The following is a 24,759-nucleotide window of genomic DNA, read 5'->3' as shown; positions in this document are numbered from 1 at the left end:
ATAACTGCATTTACCGGTACGTACCTACGGAGCATAAACCTGGAGGGTTACAAAAAGGTTTCAACTTAAATTGAGGACGATGCAGCAAGCGATGGAAAGGAAAATGATAGGTGTAACCTTAAAAGACAGGAAGAGAGCAGAGTGTGTCAGGGAGCAAACTGGGATCAAGAATTTCATAGTTGAAATCAAGAAGAAATGGACATGGGCCGGGTTTTAAAAAGAGTTGACTGTTGGGTGAGTTGATGCTTCGACATAGAAACCATCGTGAGAGCGCAACTATAAACACTACACACAAGAAGAAACGTACGAGGTCAGGCGCAAAATACCAACTGTTGGTAGTTTGCGCCTTTTCTCGTCTGTTCCTTCTTGTGTGTTGTGTTTAATTGCGCTCTCACGAGAGTTTCTATCAGTCGTACAGATGGCGCGTTGGCAGGATAGCCGGTGGTCATTAAGAGCAACTGATTAGATTTTAAAAGAAGGCAAGCGCGTAAGAGGGAGACAGAAAATCAGGTGGCCATATGAGAATAAGAAGTGTGCAGGTGTAACATGGCAGCAGAAAGAACAGAACCCTGTTGGCAGACGGAACGTGGGAGAGGCCTTCGACCTGCAATGGGCGCAGTTAGGCTGCTGCTGCTGCTGCTGCTGCTGCTGCTGCTGCTGCTGCTACTGCTGCTGCTGCTGCTGCTGCTGATGATGATGATGATGATGATGATGATGAGCAAGCATTGATATACAGTCTTATACACACTAAATTTGCCTAGAATTTGAGCAAAAACAGTCACCACCATATTCAGTTGCTTGGAAGTTAAGAGAATTGATGGGTAGCAAACCGGGTACATCCTGGTTAACCCACCGGCCTTTTCTTTGTCCCTCTTCTCTCTCTTTCTCTCAAACAATCGGATGCACGTTTACTCCCAGGTAAAATATAGTTTAACGATGGCGAACATTCAGCCTTACTTAAAGATATTCGGCAGCGTGGAACACCTGAGAACTCTCTATCGGCTTGATTCCTCATATCACACAATGCTGCGAATAGATAGTGCAAATGCTTCTAAGATGTGACATCACACGGCACATTGTAGGAACGTGAAATGAACAGGGTGCCAGAGAGCGGTAGAGCATTTACCTGCGATGTTCACCATGTTAGCGTTTTGTCGTGCACGGCCGGCTTGCGATGTAAACGGCGGTCAAACTTGTTTGAAGCTGTGGCTGTCGAAGCGCTCAGTCCAATTAGCTCCGTTGGAGTGTGCGAACCTGCAAATACACAGACGCATGTTTTTGTTTGTTTGTTTTTTTGCGCAGAGTCTTGTGTTTGCGCTCAGTCTGGACGGGTTTCACTGCTCGCAGATGATGCGGGCCTTCACTCGCCTCTATAGAAGAGAGAGATAGAGAGGAATGTTTACTGAAAAAGCAATTATTTCATCAGGTTTTCTATATAATTCGTATCTAGCTAGTACTGTGCACTGAGGAATGAAGCGAGAATGTATCTGCCGCAGACGATGCAGAGCTGGGGAAAAGTAAACCAGCAAGGTCACCGCTGACTTTATTGTTTCACTCTTGGACGCAATAGCACAAGCTTCGGCACTTTTGTGCCAGAAGAATAACCGTATCGACAAGGGTAAACTGAATTGAAAGGAACAAAAGAAAGGACAAGATAAAGAAGGCATGAGGCCTTGAGAAACGCAGCCATTCGCGGTGGTCTTAGGTCAGGTTAAGCAACTCGAAGTCATAAACGTTATAACCTCGTTAACATCGCTGTCCAGGACTGAGACCTCGTACAGGAATGTCTAATTAGCCCATGTTTTGGGTCAGCCGAACTCGTCGCATGTGCAGGCAAACTTTTTGATCTATTCACTGCATCTTATCTTCAGTCAACATTGACCACAATTGTCTTCATTTTAAACATCACGTTTTTACTATAACAAACAGGTGACCATCTGTTTTACGTTCTACGTTAACCTATATGCTACAGTTTTTATACATCTCGACTGGAACATCATTTGTGGGCTGTTTGCTCTGTACGCAGCAGGTGAATTGTGGAGCATATATTTAGCCGTATTGCTCGTTTCCTCCTTTATGCCGTCTTGCTGCGAGGCAAGAGAACGTGCGTGAGTTGGACCAACGCCGACTAAATTTGAAGGCCGAAAGGCTGCCGCAGTGACGTCAGAGGGTGGGGGCCCAGTTACGCCGCGAACGCGGCGGAAAGCCTGCGTTTTGTTCACGTTTTAGGAGACCAACGCTCCCGCTCTCGCAGCGGCTGCGGCTTGATTGGGCCGAATAAAAGATGTGGAAAAAAAAAGTCTGACTGAGCATGCTCAGTTGGGCAACTGGGCCTCCAACCTCTGAAGTCACCGCGGCAGCCTTTCGGCCTTCAAATTTAGTCGGCGTTGGGTGGACCGGCTGTTTTCATTCTGTCCTTCATCCTCCTCGCCCCAACTGCCCACGCGCCCGAACACCGGTGTCGTTGTTCTTCATCGCAATACACACAACACGTGCAGTCACGTTCGTACACAGACATACACAAGCGAGGAAGAAGCTTTGTGCCGCGGTTATGTCCCATCAACTCCGGCAATGGTGAATGGTCAAGTTACGACCAGATCTAAGGCTAAAGCAAGAGAGAGAGAGAGAGAGAGAGATAGACAGAAAAAGCAGGGAGGTTAACCAAGCTTGGCTTGGTTGGCTACCCTACACTTGGGGTGGGGGAAAGGGAGAATAATATAAAGGAAAGAGATAGAAAAGAAGAGGAGTAAGAATCAGAAGGATGAAGGTTCAGCTCGAGACTACACAGAGCGGTCTCACACTGTTGTCACAAGTCGTCTTGAAGTCTGGTGGTCCTAAAGAAGTGCAAGAGGGCTTTCGTGGCTTTGCGCGTATGGGCAATCGTCGGCCAAGGTCCCAGGATCTTCTCTTCTGTGAGCGGCCGGGAAGGCTAAAGCGAGACTTACAGCTAGAGGTATGAGCTAATGCCGCGGCGGGAGGTTACAAGAATGTGGGCATGAAATAATTTTGAAATGGCGAGTTCAAGGGATGCACATTACGCGATTTTAATATGTTCTGTGCATGAAAGAATTAATAACTCTTTCATGCCCTGAAATCTATTTTTGGCGGAAAACAAAGTTTTATATAAAGAAATGGCGAAATCTTTTGCAGAAAATGATTTTTTTTTCACAAGAAACACAAAATTAGCAATTATTTTACGATGAATATGAGGTGGTCACCTGAAGCCACTGCCATGTAGTTAGGGTCTACAGGTCATTTTCTGTGAAAGTACAGCTTTTTATTTCTATAATCCTTAGCGTCAGCTGCTACTCATAAAGCATGCTCTCTCGCACAATGAACATTGTAAAAAGAGCATATACTTATATATATATACAAAAATATATAAGGTCCACTGTCTAGCGCGAAGACGACGGCAGCCAGAAAAAAAAAAGCAAACGTCACATGCCACATTACAGCCCAAATGAAGTAGCGTTATTTCTCTAATATTACTTTAGAGCATGCGCCATTTAGAATCCGTTGCGCGGGGTTCACCTACATGTTTCAAGAAGAAAAAAAAAAGCAGGAAAGGTGGTTACCTAGGGTGACCAGCGTGCTCGTAAGAGTTATTGTGCCCCTAGAGCACATGCACCCACAATGCACGACCGAGCCAGAAGTTTCATTCTGGCCAAGCACTCACATTTCCCAGTGTTCTCAAATCGGCCACCTTCTTGGCTTGGCGCCTATACAATGGAAATGGACAACGTCCGGTTGGCAAATGCTAGTACACTCACAGGCCAAAAAGACGAGACCATTCGCATAACAACAGAAATATCGTGGTATCACTGTATTTTCGAAACAATAGGATTTCTGGCATACAAAAGGATTCCATTTTGGGACCACTACTGGCCGCCGTTGATGAGATAATATGCACTGCACGCAAGACAAACGCAGGAATCTCAGAGTGTGTGTCCTTTTCTTGAGCATGGGTCACTGGTGTGGAACACTCATGAATATTATTTAAAGAAACAAATAGAAAATTTCAAAGGCACGCGGTGTGATTTCTATACTCCCGTTATCGAAGGACGGAATCAGTTACAGAAATGCTCCATTCTTCTGGCCTCCATTTGTTAGAAACGCGCAGGCAGAAAAATCGTCTGAAACTATTATTTCAAGTTCTGAATGGCCAAATAAATATTAGCAAACAAGTCTACTTACTGCCGCCAGGTAAACAGAGCTCAAGAAACAACCACAACAGGGCCATTCAAGCGTACAAGACTCAGACGGATAGAATCAATTAATCATTTTTCTTAACACAATTGAAATGTGTTAATGAATTGCCGGTGAGTGTTGTTGACCAGAACAATTTCTCGAAATTTGAACAGACCTTGGATGACTATCTGTACAAGTGTAGCCTGTAGCGTTTGATATTGATCTAACCTGTATTTGTGTATTTGCTAATAATATTTTTCTACTTTATTACTTTATTATGTTACCCTGTCTGCCAGAACTCTCGCATGAGAATTGATAGAATTGCCAAATAAATAAATAAATAAATTTATAATTTAGGTCAATGTGGTAAATGACGATGATGCTAAGATTCGCTATAAATAAATAAATAAATCAGACCCATGATAATCGGAGCTTCGCCACCTTTGATTTTCACTATAGTGGAAGGTTTCTCATTTGTTTATGTTTTCACGGTAATCACACAATCCCAACGCCCACGTATTTTACGAAAATCAAATGTGCGACCCATTTATAGCCACTATACACTTTCAATGGTCGGTACAAACACGTGTATAGATTGAGGAGATTGGTTTTTTTCTACGGGACAGAATAAAAACACCACGAAGCACGCACGACGCCCATGGACGAAGAAGGCTTGGACAAAGAATGATCACCACGAAAGACAACGCTAGAAATGTATATGCGCAGCTACTGAGTAGGCGTTCTATGTATAACCGCGTCCCTCCATCTCTGAACCTTCGACTACACCGGTGGTGATTGCAATGTCAAAGACGACGACGATTTTCCACATGCTCTTCGAGATAAGCACGTGTGCTTGCGCAGCGCCATGTTTGTGACATCCGCGCGCTTTCTATTTCAACTGTAGATTGTCGAGCCTAGGAAAAAAAACCGAAAGCTCATTAATCTTCTGCAATGCTCACTAAGAAGGTTCTGTCTCGTGTATGTGTACACAACACTAATGTGATCGTCGTGCTTCGGCGTAGCGAGCGTGTGCCATATTGACGCGCCAGGGCCACTACATGTTTTTGATGTCGCCGATGAGCACGGGACAGTCATGACAAGCGGCGAACCGTGCTCGATGGACAGGAAGCAAGCGGAGACTGAGCAAGCATCGAAAGCGACGGGTCTTTATGCGCAGCACGTGACAGTTAAGCGCTGAAATTCGTTTGTGCAGGCAATGGTTAAATAGCAATTAATGAAACGTAATAACTCCACAGCATGTTAATTTTGTGAGAGAAAAAAATGCAGGAACTCTTCTTTTCTCGGGTAAGGGGGGTGGGTCAACCGAAGCTTTGCATCTTTCTTTCTTTCTTTCTTTCTTTCTTTCTTTTTCTAAAAGAGCTTGATTATGAATTGTTTAAAATGTTAAGTGATTTTAGTGAGCTATTCTTCACGAGATGTTACGCAGTTCTGTCGCATAAGTAGTTTTGGGGCCTAGCTTTTTATGGTATAGGGCAATCCCTCGTACCTCCGGCGTACCCAGTAGCGCCTCCCTTATCATACAACAGATGGCGTTCTGTGTATATGTCCTTGAAATATCACTAGATGGCGTTAGTGGTTTTCGTATAGTTGGCAGATGGACGGATGGGTGGACAGACATACAGACGGACAGACACATGGATGAATAGAGGCACAGATGGACGCACGGACAGACTAGCGGACGCATGGAAGCTTCGCCCCACTTATCATCAATCACTCTGTGAATATGCTGTGATTTTTTTACTTGATCTTGCGTGATTTGGGTACCATGACAGACTCGCCCATCATAGCTACAGTACTCCACGCCAGACATATCAGCGCACATGTTGTAGGAGCGAAGCAGAAGTTGAAGAGAACAAAGTGAGCTCGTACCGGATCATGACTGGCCTGCATTTCTCACGTATTTATTCAAAGAATTTGATCAAAGTCACGCCCTCAGATGCTTGTCTCTGCAGCGGCGCCTATAGGTGGCGCAAAGCGTCTCAGCAGAAAGGGTGGCAGAGAAGTTAGGTTGCAGTGCGGTTGGCAGTGCACGTGCATTGCGAGGCGCCGCCACATTGCTTCAGTGATCTCGATTTAGAACAGCGTCCACGTTGTTTGAGATCTAAGCAAACAGGTTTTATTGCATGCAACAACAACAACAACAACAACAACAACAACAACAACAACAACAACAACAACAACAACAACAACAACAACAACAACAACATCAACAACAATAATAATAATAATAATAATAATAATAATAATAATAATAATAATAATAATAATAATAATAATAATAATAATAAAAGCATGATTGTTTGCAGTTTTCTGAACGCTTTCATTTTATGCTTACTGGTGAATTTTAGTCTCCTCCGCTGTGAGTCAACCGTTCTTGGTAAACATGTATACTCACCCATCCATCCTGGTTCATGTTCTGCAATCGTTTAGCGAGGGAAATGTGGCTTTGCACGTCCCACACATCGGAGGACGGTCACGCTATGTTACCTCAGGCTACTTCATTTCTGCATTTCCTCACTCTCTCTCTCTCTCTCTTTTAAATAGGGTCCATGTGGTTTTGCTTTCCTACAGCTTTCTGAATAATATCTAGTCCCGCTCGTTCTTCAAATCCTAAATAGAACACCTAGTTAGCAGCGCCAACCATCCCTCCTTTTTTCCCTGGAACTATTGCATCTTTTTATACACCACACCTTCCTGACTTTCACTCAATCTTATTCTCTCTCTCTCTCTCTCTCTACACAACATACTGCTTCATTATAAAGGGCCCTGAGCTATCACACTTCTGTTGCATTTCGCTTCGATTAAGTTTGCGTGTTTTGTTTAGAGAAATTTATTCTCACAGACAGTGAAAATCAATTACAATCCAACAGAACATTGCGACAGAACACAACATCCACAGACACACCAAAAGTTGTTACAAAAAGATATGTGTACATATGTAAACGGAGAACAACATACACAACTTACCCAACTACACAGGAATTGTTACAAAAACAATGTCTACGTATGCACAATACATGGTAAACGAAGAACACACAAATGAAATGTAGAGATCTATATGTCAGATATTTACATAGTATTTACAAGGTATTTGTATGAGTACTAAACAAAGATTAACCTACCAATACCAGGCAGGCCTGAAAACAAGCCTTACACTTCTCTCACAGACGAACACAAAACGGCAGGACCAGTGTCGAAGGAATTCCTCCTCACCCAGAAAGAAGAGTTCCTCCGACAACACAGATAGTATTTTTTTGTACAGTCGCTCCAAAATCGGGAGGAGAGCACGGCGGCGACGACCTGCTGCAACAGCTTCACAACGGTTACGCCAAAGACAGTAGGCACCAGCAAGAATAAGAAGGCAGGCAAAGCGGCCTCGAGAACAACGTCCAGAAGAAACAAAGCGGTTTACTCCGAGGCCACGAAATTCTGCATGCACAGCCCTCCAGAAAACACGAGCAACGACACATTGCCTTCACACATGCTGATTTGTTTCCCGTAGGGAGCAGTTCGGACATGTTGACGACTGGACCATTCTCCACCTTTCTAGGCGGTCAAGGGTAGGAAGAATGCCCCACCCAAGCTGCCACATGAAGTCCCGGAGGTGGCCAGGTAGAAATGATGCCGTCAGCTAGCTCCAAGACACACAACTAGAGCGGGTGCGGCGTGCCGGAGGAACTAACGGGAGCAACAACGCGGCTGTTGTGTCAACGATAGAATTGTCTAACACATCTAAATCAGGGCAAGTCAACTGGATATGACGAAAAAAAACGCGACAGCTGTTGCATAAAACGAAGGAAGTACTAATGATTGTGGGCCCCAATTAAGGCGCACATTAGGCAATAAATACCGAAGGTGAGTGCCTGGAAAATAATAAGCCAGAGTTCGCGTGTGGGATTCCTCTCCTTGTACGAGGCGCAACAAGAAGCGCAGGGCCAATAGCCGGCAGCGTATTGATACCGAAGGGAGAGCAAAACCTCCCTGGGAACGCTGCTGTCCTAACGCCGCACGAGAAACCAACTCAGCTCCTTAAAGCGGCACCTGTTTGTCCCACGTAGTCGTAGTCGTAGTGTGTAACAAGTGTTACATTTTGGCCTCCAAGGTGGTGCCGGTGAGAGATTTATTCTGTGCGTTGTTGAACAATAAAAAATTCGCAGCGTGCGCGTTAACTAAAAGCCGAATGCTCCTGTCTCTCATTTCCCATTAGCAGCCATTGGCATGTACATTGAGGACTATCTGACAAGAAAGGGTTGCTACGTTATACTCGCTGGGTGTAACCTCCTTAGCTTTAGAAAGGTTTAGTGAGCGTTGAGCCGCAGTGCCATAAATACAATGAACTAGTATATACCATGAACTCGAGGTAGTTAAAGGTGGGAAGTAGATACGAAGCGCAAGCCGTAAGAAAGTAAAAGCCGAATTCTCCTGTCTCTCATTTCCCATTAGCAGCCATTGGCATGTACATTGAGCACTATCTGACAGGAAAAGGTTGCTGCGTTATACTCGCTGGGCGTAACCTCCTTGGTTTTAGAAAGGTTTAGCGAGCATTGGGCCGCAGTGCTATGAATTCAGTGAACTAGTATATACCATGAACTCGAGGTGGTTAAAGGTGGGAAGTAGACCCGAAGCACAAGCCGTAAGAAAGTGTGCGTGTGCCTCCTCTCGTTTAGTCCTTGGAATGTGCGCTGGATGGCGGTGCTTCTATATGGGGAATATATGATGAAAAGATGCGAGATGGTGGTACTTGGAGTGTTGAATAGATGAACGAACGGACACACAGACAGATGCATAGATGGACGCATGAACGGACGCAGGGGCGGATGCATGGACGAACGCAGGGACGGACGCACGAACAGACGCACGCACGGACGGGCGGAGGGACGCATGGACGGTCACACAGACGGACGCATGGAGGGACGGAAGCAAGAACGAATGGACGGACGAATGCTTTGCCCCACTCACCATCATTCACTCCGTGGATATGCTGCCAATTTTTTTTTGTGTATGGTTGAGGTTATTTTCAATACGTGTTGCACTTGTTCCTTTACGTTTTTTTAGGTTCCTCTAGTATTTTTACCTACAATTGTGTAGTAAAAGTGTTGCCTATTCCAAAGTTGCGTACGACGTGATACCCCCCTTTTTATAAAAAAAAACACATTTTTTACCTCGGTGTTTATTGGCGTGCTATAGTGGATACCAATGGCGGGCTCTGGTTCGCTCTCATAATTTTCGTAAAGTCAACATGCCAGCCGTAGCTCTTGCAGAAAAGAAACACTTAAAAATCTGTGCGTGCCGGCCTCGCGTCAGCAGTCCTCTTCTTGTTCACCCTGTCGCTCCGCGCTGATTAATGAAGGCCGTGAGTTTTATTTCCCCCACTAATGGGGAAAGGGGAAGAGGCCTTGAGATGGGGCGGCTCTTTTAGTCTGAACGAGGTCTTTTCGGGCACATACGAGGCTGTGATTCGGAACAACCTTTATGGCCACGGCACACTGCCAGGCTGGTTTGGACCGGGCCAAATTTACGGTCTCCGGGGCTGGTTGAGCAGCGGCCTCCTAAAAGGCTGAAAGGATGGCCGGAAGCCTGTATCGAGTCTTTGGGGATCCACTGCTATACAACCTATTAAAACCCGACACTGGCATTGCTTTGTATAGGTCCGCAACCGTTGCAGACGTGTGTCTGTTTTCTTCGCGTCTGCACGGGCCAGATGAGTATATGCGTGTTTACTTTCTGTCTAGGCTCTGCAATGAACTGCGTAAGGGAGCCGGATATAATGACGTGTGTAAATCGAAAGAATCGGCGTTTTCCTTGTCGTCGTCGTCGTCGTCGTCATCGCTGTTGTTCTAATAAGCCGTCCCGACGTCATCACTCTCCTTCAGTACTCGCATGTGGCGATCATCCTCGCAGTGTTTATTCGTAATAGTCAATACTGGCTCACTTCACTAATACCTGCGATATCGGCAGCCCACCACAGTCTGTCTTACGCTTTCGTTCTCGACAGATTACCAAGTTGAAGTTCTCAGAAGCGTTATTGTTCCTTTTGAGGGCTGCAATGCTTTACGGCTGACGGTGGGCAGCACGTCGTTCGTGGTCACATGCCCGTATACCCGTTTCCCTAATTTATACCTGCACAGTTCCTCTTGCCCGTTTCGGCAAATCGAAGGAGTCTTCAGTGATTTCATTCGAGTAAACTCCCTTCCGTTCAGACAACAGCTTGGACGCGATACGTGTCAGTACTTACCATGATCTCATTTCATTTCATTTTCATTTTGTTACCTTAAAGACCCCGTTTAGGGGTATTACATAAAAGGTGGTTAACATAACAGTATAATAAACGCAAGTGTTATGCTGTGATACATGCTGGCAGCGTGACCTAAAATTCGATATGACTTTTTATGTCGGCAGCATGGAGGTTGTTCCAGTCTTTGGCATTTAAGCTAATGCACGCCACAACATTGCTTTGTTGTTTCTGTTTTTCTCGTGGAGTCGTTGTTTTTCTTTCACGACTTGGTTTTACACAAAATGTTAGAAGCCCGTGTGCTTAGATTGAGGCGCACGTTAAAGAAAACCCGACTGTATAAATTTCGGCAGCTATACTTTACGGCTTTTTTCATATCCATATCGTGGTTTTGATATGTAAAACCCTGACTACCATTATTTATTAGTTTCACAAGCCGAATTCTGCGACGAATGCAGTACTGTTGAACGGCAATGTTGACTAGTGTACGGGTTACACAGAGCTCAACAACACCCCGTCACAGTAGTCTAGTGACCAAGGTACTCGGCTGCAGACCCGCGGGTAGCGGGATCCAATCCCGGCTGCGGTGGCTGCACTTTAGATGAAGGTGAAAATGCTGCAGGCCTGTGGGCTCAGATTCGGGTGCACGTTAAAGAACCCCAGGTGGTCAAAATTTACGGAGTCCGCCACTACGGCGTCTCTCATATTCATATGGTGATTTTGTGACGCTAAATCCCACATATCAACTTGCACAACAATTCACTACAAGCGCCTCAGTGACGTTAAATTAAACTTCGAATACATATTGTGAGAGCGAATTGAATGTGACAGTGGGATTAAATCACTTATTCGAAAGACTCGAACTATAGTGCGTTCTCAAAGAAAGAAAGAAAGAAAGAAAGAAAGAAAGAAAGAAAGAAAGAAAGAAAGAAAGAAAGAAAGAAAGAAAGAAAGAAAGAAAGAAAGAAAGAAAGAAAGAAAGAAAGAAAGAAACGACGGAAGAAAAAGCGTAAGAACAAATGAATGAACGCATAGTAAAAGCGTACGGGTGGACGTGGGAGCGGATAGAAAGACGCCCATGTACCAACAAAAGGTGTTTTGGCAAGGTAAGCATGTATTATTGACACAAAATAAATACCAACACAGCTGCACAGCCAGTCCAATAATTTCCGAGAGGTACGACAGCGTAATCCCCGAAAAACTGACAAATGATATTATTGTACGTCCAGAGAGTGGAAGAAATGCAAAATTTCAAATTTCAATTTCAATTTATTTCCGTAAAAATGGAGGAAGGCCCGAACAAAAAGATTTGGGCCCCCTTTACAAGGCATACAACAAAGAGATATAATACACACATGTACATACACCTTATTCAATATCACATGAAGTGCAGACGATTGGCATGTATAAATTAAATGATGCTGCTATAAACGCTACATACACACTAGATACCGGGACAAAATTATAATATTCATGGAGTCAATTTACAGAAGGTGTACTCTATTGAATAAATATGTAGTATTCAGACGTTTGCCAGTGCAAATTACGGCAGTATAGAAATGACAACGCTTGCTTCTACGAGGATGCATCGCCTTCCAATGTATACCCAACGTTATTTCGAATATTGTGAAACCTCGATGCCCTGGGCATAACGTTGCGGGCCCCAAAAACAACATGCGTCGCCTTTGCATTCACGATGTCTTTGCTGGATTAATAATCTCGCGTGCGCTCAGCGCAAGTACCCTCTAAGCTTTCCGACTTGATTGAAGTGCTTTTGAAAGGAACGGCCAGTGGCAGAACGAGCTGAATTCCCATTTGAATAGCCTGTATGTCTTCGTTCAGCGAGAAAGACATGATTTGACTGCGTCCTCGAAGATGAAATATGCTTTGCTGCTCGCAAGTGGAACAATCACGGCTACGAGCAAACAGGTTATGCATGCAAAACGCCGCATCTAATAAAATGCGTTAATGACTTCGGGGGAAGTACCAGAGGGAGGGGTGGTTACTCTTGTCTTGCTCCTATAGCGGCCATACTTCTGTACGAGTTGCTTCATCCGCGCCATGGAACTGAGCAGCAAGGTTGTTCACCGCGTGAATAATGTCGTAGAATGACAGGATGCGCAGTGTGGAAGACGGGCCATAAACCTCCTGTTATTGTGCTTTTAAATGCTAGGAATGCTTCTTCAGCGGCCGCGGTGGGTTTCACCTGCGACGGTGGTCTAACGATTATGAGGCTCGAGTGCCGACCCACCGGTCACGGGATCAAATCCCGACCGCGGCCGACGCATTTTCAGTGGATGCGTACCTGCTCGTGGCTCACGTACTTAGATTTTGGGGTACAATAAAAAAAAACCCAGGGGGTTCAAATTTCCGGAGCCATCTTCTACGACATTCCCGATAGTCATATTAGGGCTTTGGGACATAAACCCCCCTAATTATGATCACGATTGGTTTTGAATGTGTCAGTTACCGAACCTTTGATGTGACATCCCACGCTATCTGTTAAATAAAGAACTGTACAACTAAGGGCTCGTTTTACTTTTGTTAGACCCAATATTGATGAGATCTAACAGACAATCATGCCAAGGTAAGTATAGGGGATGTTATATTCAGTAATTGTAATGTAAAGGTGAAGAAAGAAAAGTGGATGAAAAGATAACTTGCCGTGGGCAGAGACAGATTCGGTATCTGCCAGTTCGATGGACAGTTTGATGGACCCACTGTCGGCGTCTCCGAGTTCGATGGTGAGCTTACTTTAGGTGGCCACCGTCGGCTGCGACATGCCTGTAGGGTGCGCAGGCGAGTCTACTTCCAGTGACCAAATAAAACACCTATGGCTACGCGAGAGGCATGCAAAACCAGCGAAAACACTCGGCCGGCGAACAAAGTGCTCAGTCAGAGTTACGCTTCCATTGATGATACAACGCACGAAACGTGTGTAAAAGGTGTATAACGTGTTACCAATGCTTAGCTCCAATGTTATTCAAACTGATTTTTTTTTTCGACGCAGCAGCTTTTATTACTCGCTTAACGAGTGCAAAAGCAAAGAATGGCACGGTCTCCCAGAGCCACTTGAGGACGACGATGAGATGCCACCAGAACCAGCCGTAGGATGCCGCTCTAAGTTTTTATTTTTTTTAAGGTGGCGTACACAAATGGAGACAAGAAAAGACATATTAAGAGACAAGAAGTGAGCAGAGTGGATTAGGGAACAAAAGGGGGTTAAGGATATCATAGCTGAAATCAAGAAGAAATGGACATGGGCCGGGCATGTAGCGCGTAGACAGGATAACCACTGGTCGTTAAGGGTAACTAACTAGATTCCCAGAGAAGGCAAGCGGGTTAGGGGGAGACAGAAGGTTAGGTGGGCAGATGAGATTAAGAAGTTTGCGGGTATAAATTGGCAGCAGCAAGCACAGGACCGGGTTAACTGGCGGAACATGGGAGAGGCCTTTGTCCTGCAGTGTACGTAGTCAGGCTGATGATGATGATGATGATGATGATGATGACACAAATGGACCATTTTAAAAACTCTCATTTGGTGCCGCAGTAAAATATCAGGATGGTTATCAATAATCATATATACAGCTTTACGTCTCATGACCCCAATATGATTGCAACGAATTCCGTAATACAGGGCTCTGGAATTTTCGGACATTTTTTACGTGGACTCACATCGCACGGGACACAGATCTCTCTAGCACTTCGCCTCCATTGAAATGCGACCGCGGGGACCGTTATCGAACCCGCGACCTCCGGGACAGCAGCGGAGCACCGTAAGCGCTACACCACTGCGGCGGACTGAGCAGATTATCCGCATATAGTACTAGGTAAATGATGCAATCGTGGAAGCAAAAGAAATGGTCGAAGGGAAAAGGAAGACGCCGACCAAGAAGAAGTTTAACAGGCGTATCAGCTCCCCTCTCGCCCTCCCCTATATTATAGGGGATGGCAAGAGGGGAGGCGCAAGGCCAGACTCATACATAGGGGGCCGCGGCGAGAGGGGGACGCAATCGCCCCCACCCCCTTGAAGGGAAACCCTGCACACGCTTATAACTACCACCACAACCACTACCACTACCACCGATACTACTACTAGTAGTACTACTACTACCACCACCCCTACTACGACTACTTGTTCAAAGGAGCTTCGAAAGAGTGCAGGACACCACCGCAACGATCGAGAACGCCGCAGGAAGAGGGTTCATAACTCCTTTCTGCTCCGTTTTTGCCCCAGACAAGTCAACTCGAGGTCAACGCTTTTCTCAGTCAAACGAGCTCACTTGGATGTCATTAATTATGGGGTAAATTATTTTCTAGAGCTGGTCAATACTTCATCGACTCCCGCAATGAAGAACGAGGTCCTGCTTAAACTTACGTGGAGCGAGAGTAAAAAAAAAAAACTGCGGAAAGAATGAGAATAAATAGTGTCCGAGATCAATACGTCATGTTTCTAAGTGAGTTAAGTTGAAATAATGACCTCGCTGTCGAACATAATAAATCAAGTGGTTTCACTTTGTGCAAAAAAAAGAAAAAAAAACAGTGTTTGCTCTCTCGCATTGCCGTTCGGGACGTGGCACGTGTATTTATTTCCTTTACGTTTTGTACAGCTCCTTGCAGCCGCGAAGCCGGAATTAAATAAAACAAAGCGCTTAAAGAGGAAATAAGTAAACTGTACTGCCCCCCCCCCCCCCCTGTGCAAAGTCTGCGCAGGCTACGTCGATGCAAAAAAAGAAAAGAAATTGGTGTCAGACATTCTGACAAACAGGAATGGGTGAATGGGAAGTAAACTAAGTAAGAATGACGAAAGAAGGCTTAAAGTTTTATGCAACGTTCATCCGGCAACTTTCTGCCCGTGCATGGGAGTTAAGCGGAACAAAGCCGATCGATCCCACTCCTTTGACATGTACACAATGATGTTCCCCAGCCAACACTCCCATCAAACAAGCACTCGCGGTGCGCTTCGAGTGTTACACAAGAAGTACGCTGCCCGTGGTCTCATCGGGATAAAAAAAAAAAGTGATTAGGTGACATTCTATAAGCACACGCGGGCGCTCATTTTTCTCGCTGACTCCCTCAAAACTAGTCAAGAAAAAGGAAAAGAGATGAAAAGTTAAGTGTCGGAATTGTGGCGAAATTAAAACGAGTAAAAAAATGTTACAAAACACAAGAGCAGCGGGCTGTCACTGCGACAACACGACCACAGCACAGTTGCACGTTTTTCGCCTCAGCGTGTCGGCGGCGAAGTCTCAACCCGTTCGCCGAGAACTCTTCCCCCCCCCCCCCCCCCCGTATCTCGAAGCGGATACTCGAAGCGATGTCTGACAAGCCATTGTTTTTATTTCCCTTGGTCGGTGCGGCGAATTAGAAAAATATTGACGCACCAGCACAGCGCCACCAAGCGGACGCGCAATTTCTGCCCCGTTAGAACTTCCCGTCGTGGCGCGAGTCGCCATGCGAAGGAAGACTCTAGGAGTAGTTACAGTGAGAATAGGAAAGCCAACAAAAGAAAATGTCATATCGTTGTCGTTGGGGACCTTGTAGCAATATTCCACACTTTGGGGCGGGAAAAACAACGGAGACGATATTTTTTTTTTGTTGTTTAGATGGATTTCATCTTCGACTCCTAGTTAATCTACGTATAAAAAGTGAAAGGGGGAGGAAGAAGAACATCAACAGTGCACTCAAGATACTAGCCCCTTAGTTCTTCAATGCATCTTCATTTGGGGGGAAACCTCGTTTTGGGCCAGCGTGGGCAGGTTCTCCTAAGTCGCCACGACAAAAACAATGGCTTGTCAGACATATAGTGAAAAAATAGGGAAAGTAAACCTCTCAGCTAGTTCAAGCAATATCGTCGACGGCGTCTACAGAAGATAATGCCTGAAGTGGAAGTGGCGGTTTCACGACAGCATTACACGATTTCTTTCGAAATATTGCACTGAACAGCGACATAAATAAGCAACTAAGTGGATATTTAATTCAGACGAAAATGTTTCCGATACAAGGGCAAAAGGCAGATTTGCTCTGCCGGACAGAATCCTAGCAGCCTAATGCACACCTAGAACTTGTGCGAACATAAATGACATTATACGCTATTATTACATGTAAATGCAGTTTATTACAGGTGAATGAACTATAAAGTTTAATTTTAATAAAGATATGTCAAAAACAATTAAAAACGAAACTTAAAGAAAATATAACTACTGTGTACATAACTTATTAATCTTGAGGACAAGAAAGCGGGTAAGTTCTAGCATTTTTACATACAGTACATATAGTACGGGGACACTGGCAATGTTCCACAACATCATTACTATTGTGGTTTTCCAGGCTCGCACGTACACTAGTGGCGACATGGTGCGGGATGATCTGTCGTCTCTATGATCTCATAAATGTATAATTAAATATTCTATGAACTGCTCATAAGCATGTTTCAAGCTACTTATGCATTTCCTTCTTCTCTTCCTATTCTTGACATTGTTGTGTTAATACTGTTTCTATAGACCTTTCCACTGTTCAAAAACAGACGCCCTTGATTACATCCACTTTCATCCACCAATGTGCCTCAATAGTATCGGTGGGCAAGTAGAGGTTTAGAAAACAGCCCGCTCATTTTCTACACTTTTCTTTCCTTATTTGGCAAAATATATCCAAATAGATATTATTTTGAGATACATAAAATTATAAGAGATTCATCTGAACTTAACATGAGTTTCTTTGAGTGAAAAACTAATGAGACGTTCCTTTTCATTGAAAAAATACTTGAAAACATGCTTTCGGTTTCGACGTTAGGAGCTGGTAAATGAGGTGAACGTAAGTATTTTTCGGCGTAACAATTGCGACCTTGAAACCGTCTATAGACAAGTGAGCAAACAGTAAGATTGATTGATTGGTAGGTAGGGCTTAACGTCTCAAAACCACCATATGATTATGAGAGACGCCGTAGTGGAGGGCTCCGGAAATTTCGACCACCTGGGGTTCTTTAACGTTCACCCAAATCTGAGCACACGGGCCTACAGCATTCCCGCCTCCATCGGAAATGCAGCCGCCGCAGCCGGAATTCAATCCCGCGACCTGTGGGTCAGCAGCCGAGTACCTTGACCACTAGACCACCATGGTGGGGCGAGGAAACAGTAAGGCAGCTGCAAGTTTTGAAACTTACAAGACCGGTAAAGTGCACCCGCCTGCGTGCGATGTGTGTGTGTGTGTGTGTGTGTGCGCGTAGTTGTGTGTGTTTGTGTGTGTGTGTTAGCGTGTGTTTTTATGTGTGTTCATGTGTGTGAGATTGTGTGTGTGTTTCTGTGTTTGTGTGTCTGCTTGTGTGTGCACGTGTTTGTTTGTGTGTGTTTGCATGTGTATGTGTGTGTGTTTTTACGTGTTTGTATGTGTTTGTGTGTACTTTCTTACATTATTATTGCACATTCATCTTTTGTTAAAACATCGGGACGATGCCTTTTTTAAAAGGAAGGCAATGCTACGTTCCTTCCTCAAGTTTTCTTGTCACCTCGTTACGCTGTACGCGATTCTCAGCGCAAACCAGAGACAGTCACTGGAATCCGTTTTTGAGCGCATCGACAACAGCCAAATGGTTGTGGACACTATTCTGTCAAGTGCCCGAGAGAAGACGTTGCAACAGAAGGCGACAAAAGTTCTGTGGAAATTCCTACGCGACACGGACTTGAACAAGTGGCTGTAACTGTAATGTCACACACCGTGAAAGACAAGACTGGACTATGACTGAGTGTGCGCGCGTGTGCTGCCTAATGTGCTGTGTTTATCTCTCTTCCCTCTCCCCTCTCTATGTTTCATCTCCCCCATCCCCCTCCCATGCGCAGGGTTGCAAACTGGCTGCCTATAGGCTGGTTAACCTCCCTGCTGTTCTTTCCCTGCTATTTTCCTTCAGCGCGAACCGCATCGACAGTGTTCAAGAAGCTTCAGGACTACAGTAGATCATTTTGTTTAGATTACGGCCACTTCGTGAACATTTCAGATTGAAATTTACGTCACCGCTAGCGATAACGCTAGAATGTTCGATGGCGAGTTTATAAATACCGACACGTTTTGCCGCTTGTCAGTTGATCGACGGCCGACACTGCATTCGCCGCTATCAGTGGAAATGTGCTACTATAACTGGACTTTCCGTTTACCGGGCACATGTTTGCCCAAATAAACTGTTTGATCTGACCATCCAGTCTCCTGCCTTCAGCCACATCACAACCCCGGGACAATATTATCTTTACTGTGGAGGTGCATTCTCTGCAGGCACTGCACATATGAAATTCGCGCATTACTACAAGCAACAAATTGATAAGTCACCATTGAATACCAATTAGCCCGGTCACACACCTTGATGCAGTGTCTTTAGAGTTGTTGTCACCTTAATATTACCTTTACTGTGGAGGTGCATCCTCTGCAGGCACTTCACATATGAAATTCGTGCATTAGTACAACAAGCGACAGATTGATGAGTCACCATGGAATACCAATTTGCCCCGGTAACACACCTTACTGCAGTGCCTTTAGGGTTGTTTTCCCCTGGATTTTACCATTACTGCCGAGGTGCATCCTCTGCAGGCACTGCACATATGAAATTCGCGCATTAGTAGAACAAGCGACAGATTAATCAGTCGCCGTGGAATACAAATTAGACCCGGTAACACACCCTACTGCAGTGCCTTTAGGGTTGTTTTCCCCTGAATGTTACCTTTACATCGGAGGTCCATCCTCTGCAGGCACTGCACATACGAAATTCGCGCATTAGTACAACAAGCGACAGATTGATAAGTCGCCATTAAAAACCAATTAGCTTGGTCACACACCTTACTGCAGTTTTTTTAAGTTGTTTTCACCTCAATATTACCTTTAGTGCGGAGGTGCATTTTCTGCGGGCACAGCACAATTGCAATGCGCGCATTAGCACAGCAAGCGACAGATTGATGAGGCGCCAAGCAATACCAATTAGCCCCGGTCACAAACCTTACTGCAGTGCCCTTAGGGTTGTTTTCCCCTGAATGTTACCTTTACTGCCGACGTGCATCCTCCACAGGCACAGCACAGTTGAAATTCGCGCATTAGTACAACAAGCGACAGACTGATAAGTCACCATGGAATACCAATTAGCCCCGGTAACACACCTTACTGCAGTGCCTTTAGGGTTGTTTTCCCCTGGATGTTACCTTTACTGCCAAGGTGCATCCTCTGCAGGCGCTGCACATATGAAATTCGCGCATTAGTAGAACAAGCGACAGATTAATCAGTCGCCGTGGAATACCAATTAGCCCCGGTAACACACCCTACTGCAGTGCCTTTAGGGTTGTTTTCTCCTGAATTTTACCTTTACATCGGAGGTCTATCCTCTGCAGGCACTGCACATACGAAATTCGCGCATTAGTACAGCAAGCGACAGATTGATAATTCGCCATTAAAAACCAATTAGCTTGGTCACACACCTTACTGCAGTTTTTAAGTTGTTTTCACCTCAATATTACCTTTAGTGCGAAGGTGCATTTTCTGCGGGCACAGCACAATTGCAATGCGCGCATTAGCACAGCAAGCGACAGATTGATGAGGCGCTAAGGAATACCAATTTGCCCCGTTCAACCACCTTACTGCAGTGCCTTTAGGGTTGTTTTCCCCTGAATGTTACCTTTACTGCGGAAGTGCATCCTCTACAGGCACATCACAGTTGAAATTCGCGCATTAGTTCAACAAGCGACAGATTGATAAGACGCCATGTAATACCAATTAGTCTGGTCACACACTTTGCTACAGAGCCTTCAAAAATGTTTTACCTCAATATTACCTTTACTGCGGAGATATATCCTCTACAGGCAACACACTGTTGAAATGCGTGCATTAGTACCCCAAGTGACAGATTGATGTCTCCATAAAAAACCAATTACCCTGGTCACACACTTTGCTACAGGGCCTTTAAAATTGTTTTTACCTTAATATTACCTTTACTTTGGAGATACATCTTCTGCAGGCAACGCACTGTTGAAATGCGCGCATTAGTACCCCAAGCGACAGATTGATAAGTCGCCACGGAAATCCAACTAGCCTTGTTACACACTTTGCTACAGGGCCTTTAAATTGTTTTTACTTCAAGGTTACCTTTACTGCGGGGATACATTCTCTACAGGCACATCACAGTCGAAATTCGCGGATTAGTACGACAAGCGACAGATTGATAAGTCGCCATGGAATACCAATTAGCCTGGTCACACACTTTGCTATAGGGCCTGTAAAAATGTTTTTACCTCAATTTTACTTTTACTGCGGAGATACATCCTCTGCAGACAACGCACTGTTGAAATGCGCGCATTAGTACAACAAGCGACATATTGATAAGTCACCATGGAATATCAACTAGCCCCGATCACACACCTTACTGCAGTTTTTTAAAGTTATTTTCACCTCAATATTACCTACAGTGCGGAGGTGCATCCTCTGCGGGCACAGCACAATTGCAATGCGCGCATTAGTACAAGTGACAGATTGATATGTCGCCATGGAATTCCAATTAGCCCCGGTAACACACCTTGCTGCAGCGCCTGTAGAGTTGTCACCTCAGTATTACCTTTACTGTGGAAGTGCCCCCTCGGCAGGCACAGCACAGTTAAAATGCGCGCATTAGTACAACGAGCTATAGATTGATAAGTGACCATGGAATACCAATTGATGCTGCTTTATAGTTGCCCCGGTAAAACACCTTGCTTCAATGCTTTTAGAGTTGTTTCCTGTCAATATTACATTTACTGCGATGGTGTATCCTCTGCAGGTGCAGCACAGTTGAAATTTGTGCATTAGTACAACGAGTGACAGATTGGTTTAGGGGTTAGTTGCTCGTTTTCGGGTTACTTTCAGTGTAACCATGCTCTGAAATGCTTACTCTATTACATGTTAACTGTGAAGGTTGAAGCGTTTAGGCATGAAGCAAGGACATGATAAGTTGGGCCAGGGGGTCGATTGGGGGATGCGAAAGACGCGTATGTTTCCTCATCAAACTCCATCCCCCACCTTCAAGCCACATAAGTGCTCCCGCTCCCCCTGTACAGTGCAACACGCGTTTGCACGCCCGAAGACAAAAACCTGCAGGCGTCATTGAGTAGGGCAGTTACAAGCGCAAATTCAAGCGCTCATCCACAGCATGCCTAAGCTTATTGCACGGGTGCTCGCAGCCGCGGAAGGTGGTAGCACGTGTTGGGATGCAGAGCACGTGGCGCGCGCGTCCCGCCAGGGTGTGCCAGCGCGAGAGGGCGGCGCTGCGGGATCACGTGGTGCGACCACGGACGAGCCGGAAAGGAGGGGTCTGGCGGACCGCGTTGTGGGCACACGCGTTCCGGCCGGCCTGCCATGAGGGCCTCCGCCGATGGAGCCGACGACCACCGAGCTGCTGATGCTGCTGCTCATCGGATGCCTCTCTTCGCTGCTGCCCGGTGAGCGGCGCCTCGTTTACACCTCTCACTGTGGGATTTTATATTAATTATGGATGCTGCCGCGCACGTAACTGCCATGCACGTACTGAAAAATTTGTTGATAATTTTGCCGTTGGACCGAGACTGAGTGAAAACCATTTTAATGTCATAACAGTCGAGATCGATGACTAGGTGTTATAACTATGATTTAGAACATGCAGGAGACTACAATATAAACAGTAGGGTCTTGCACGACCGGCACTCATACACCGCGTGAGACAAATATTACTGCCCTGTATAGTTTTTGACAAATGTTATTAACTTACGTAAACTTAGGAACTTGGCTAATCAACTTCACTTACGAAAGAAAGCAGTAGAGAGAACAAATATATGTTTGTTAATCAACCTAAAATAAACAATAAGCTATCCTGCACTGGGGAAAGGAATGAGGGAGCTTGAAAGAAGAATGCGAAAAGCAAAAATTAATTAATATGACGAGGACTGAAAAGAAACTTGTGAGCGTTTGTGTGATCGTGATGCATAAAGTGACTAAGTTCAAGGCTCGCCATAAGAACAATTGTTAGCCAAGATCGGCTGTCGTTCACCGTAATTAAGCCAACAACAGCCATAGAGGTGTAGATGAAGTAACGCGACAGACACTAATCTGCGGGAGCTGTCTTTAGTCTCAAACTCTATTTTGCGTGTTATATCGAGCATCGTACCTTGTTTAAAAAGCTGTCTTTAGTCTCAAACTCTATTTTGTGTGTTATATCGAGCATCGTACCTTGTTTAAAAGTGCGACTGCATGAAGACATGGAATGCATTGCCTTTATGGATAGATAAATGGATTTGAAACTTTACTGTTAATTATGGGGTGCATGATTCAACGCGTGGTGGGCCACTCCCCCGTTTGGACTTCACAATATTTTTAAACTGGACAGCATTAATTTGGCTGTGATAAATAGGGAATAATGGCAGTATTCTCTACGGAATTGTATCCACGAACGAAAAAAAACCACTTATCTAAGCACATGAGAGAAAACTTGGGCGCTGTTTATTGTGTCGTTCACACTTTAACTTAAGTTTACTTTATTGCATTGAAAATATCCGATAAAAATATTAGAACTAGGGAGTAGGTACAGCTTTGTTTTACGTATACGATGCATATTTACTGAAATCGTATTGTGAACATAAGTAATTAACAGTTTACACGAGTATAGTTGACATGTACGTAACAAGGCGCTTATGTCATTACTTAGTGCTTTGAAAAAGTGGTCTTTGGTACCTGATATATTAGGAATCTTGTCGCAATTAAGCGGGCGGAAGTTCTAAATAAAAATGACGAAAAAAGGTGGACTAGCAATTGGAGTTAGGTTACAAATAGTTCAATCTGTGGTGCAGTGGGAGACTAGTAATGTGACGGCAATGGTAAAGGTGTGGGAAGTCAGGTCGACTTGTTTGAAGATTTTAATTAGTTTCAGGGACGATTATTAGGCAGGGTTGACGTGAACACCGACATTTATAGTGTTGCTTTTGAGAGTGATGCGTGTGTGATCAGTTCTACGAATGGTGGTGCACGACGCAAATGTTCTAGAAACCCAAGCATTTTGTAAGCTGATTAAATGACGGTATTGAAATGCGTACACCAATACAAGCTGAAGACCCATCAAAGAAGCTCAACAGTAAAATAGAGGCACCGAAGTTTCCCAAGAAAAAAGTGGGACACAACCTTGGGAAGTGAAGCTTTAGATGTAGCGAGCAGGTAAGCTGGAAATAGAAAACGAAGGCTTAGTGTTCACTTAAAGGAGAATTACACCTGCTTCGGTGATTAAACATGATATACGATGGTACTACAGCCCCCCAGCAATTTCCCTAAATTTCACGTCTTTCTGGGAAAAATGCAGTCTCGGGAGAGAACCTTCGTTTCGTATGACACCTTCAGCACTTTGCAAATTTCGGGGGAATTACCTACTTTTCTTATCTTGCACATTCATTTCTTGTGGTTCAACTTGGTTGAAGCACTTGTTCAACGTCGCCATTCGATAAACCCACGTTTCAAATTTAATGTTTGTGGAACAATCTCGAGTACGTTTAATACAGATCAGCGTGCTGTGATACTAAATATTTTTCATTATTTTTACGGAAAAAAACTTTAAATTTTGATTGGCATGTTCTTCACAGTAATATTACTTTGTCATTGCACACAGTGACCTGTAGGCTCACTATGCTGCCTCGTTATCATTTAAAATAGAGCATACTTCGAAGATTTGCTCAAAATATCTATATTGGTAGTTTTGGAGGCTAATTTTCTACCAAGGACAGTGGTATTGATTTAAACTGCATCAATGCTTCGTGCTTTCTTCACGTGATCATAGAACGTACGCATTGACATAAAACCTGTCACATGCTCCTTAACAAACAGCTAATCTTCATCGCTACTGTAACTAACCTTCAACGATAGATTAAGAGCTTCTCGGTGCTATTCAGCAATCCGTGTCAATTACCTAAACTAACATCAACCTACACCTGAAAATATCCTCAATGTTCATCAGCCCACTTCATTTCCTCTCCCATTCAAATGCATCTACCTCACCTTGATATTCATTCTCAAACTCTCTACTCTCATTATATTCTATTATAAGCTACTCGTTATAGACTACTCGTTAGCTTTTAATTGCACTGCAAGACCTTCCCGGCTCCACTTCTCTCCCTAACGTGCCATCGTCGGTGTGGCTTAGCGGCTGTCACCTGGTTTTGCAAATCACGAATATTTCACTTCAATTCCTGGACACAGCATTCGCATTTTGATGTGGGCACAAGGCAAAAACGCCCTTGCTGTAAAGTTTGTTGAGGTGCCTCGAGAAAACCTTAGTCAAAATGTAACGGGCAATACTCCATTAA

General features: G+C 44.6%; 2 protein-coding genes across 2 annotated transcripts in view; one reads left to right on the top strand and one right to left on the bottom strand.

Moving 5' to 3' along the window:
• Nucleotides 1-1,126: 1,126 nt before the first annotated feature.
• The window catches only part of LOC142776543 (uncharacterized), a 68,275-nt gene continuing 44,642 nt past the window's right edge, over nt 1,127-24,759 (bottom strand). Inside the window, exon 2 of the mRNA XM_075880395.1 lies at nt 1,127-1,254. Within this exon, the coding sequence (XP_075736510.1) occupies nt 1,188-1,254 (67 nt within the window). The 3' untranslated portion in view covers nt 1,127-1,187. The remainder of the gene's footprint in view (nt 1,255-24,759) is intronic.
• LOC119169335 (carbonic anhydrase-related protein 10) overlaps nt 21,762-24,759 on the top strand; it is an 89,087-nt gene continuing 86,089 nt past the window's right edge. Inside the window, exon 1 of the mRNA XM_037420442.2 lies at nt 21,762-21,879. Within this exon, the coding sequence (XP_037276339.1) occupies nt 21,813-21,879 (67 nt within the window). The 5' untranslated portion in view covers nt 21,762-21,812. The remainder of the gene's footprint in view (nt 21,880-24,759) is intronic.

The sequence above is a fragment of the Rhipicephalus microplus genome, chromosome 2 (genome assembly GCF_043290135.1).
Source record: "Rhipicephalus microplus isolate Deutch F79 chromosome 2, USDA_Rmic, whole genome shotgun sequence".
Classification (NCBI taxonomy): Eukaryota; Metazoa; Arthropoda; class Arachnida; order Ixodida; family Ixodidae; genus Rhipicephalus; species Rhipicephalus microplus.
Note: the sequence above shows the minus strand (reverse complement) of the source record. Positions and strands in the feature narration are given on the sequence as shown.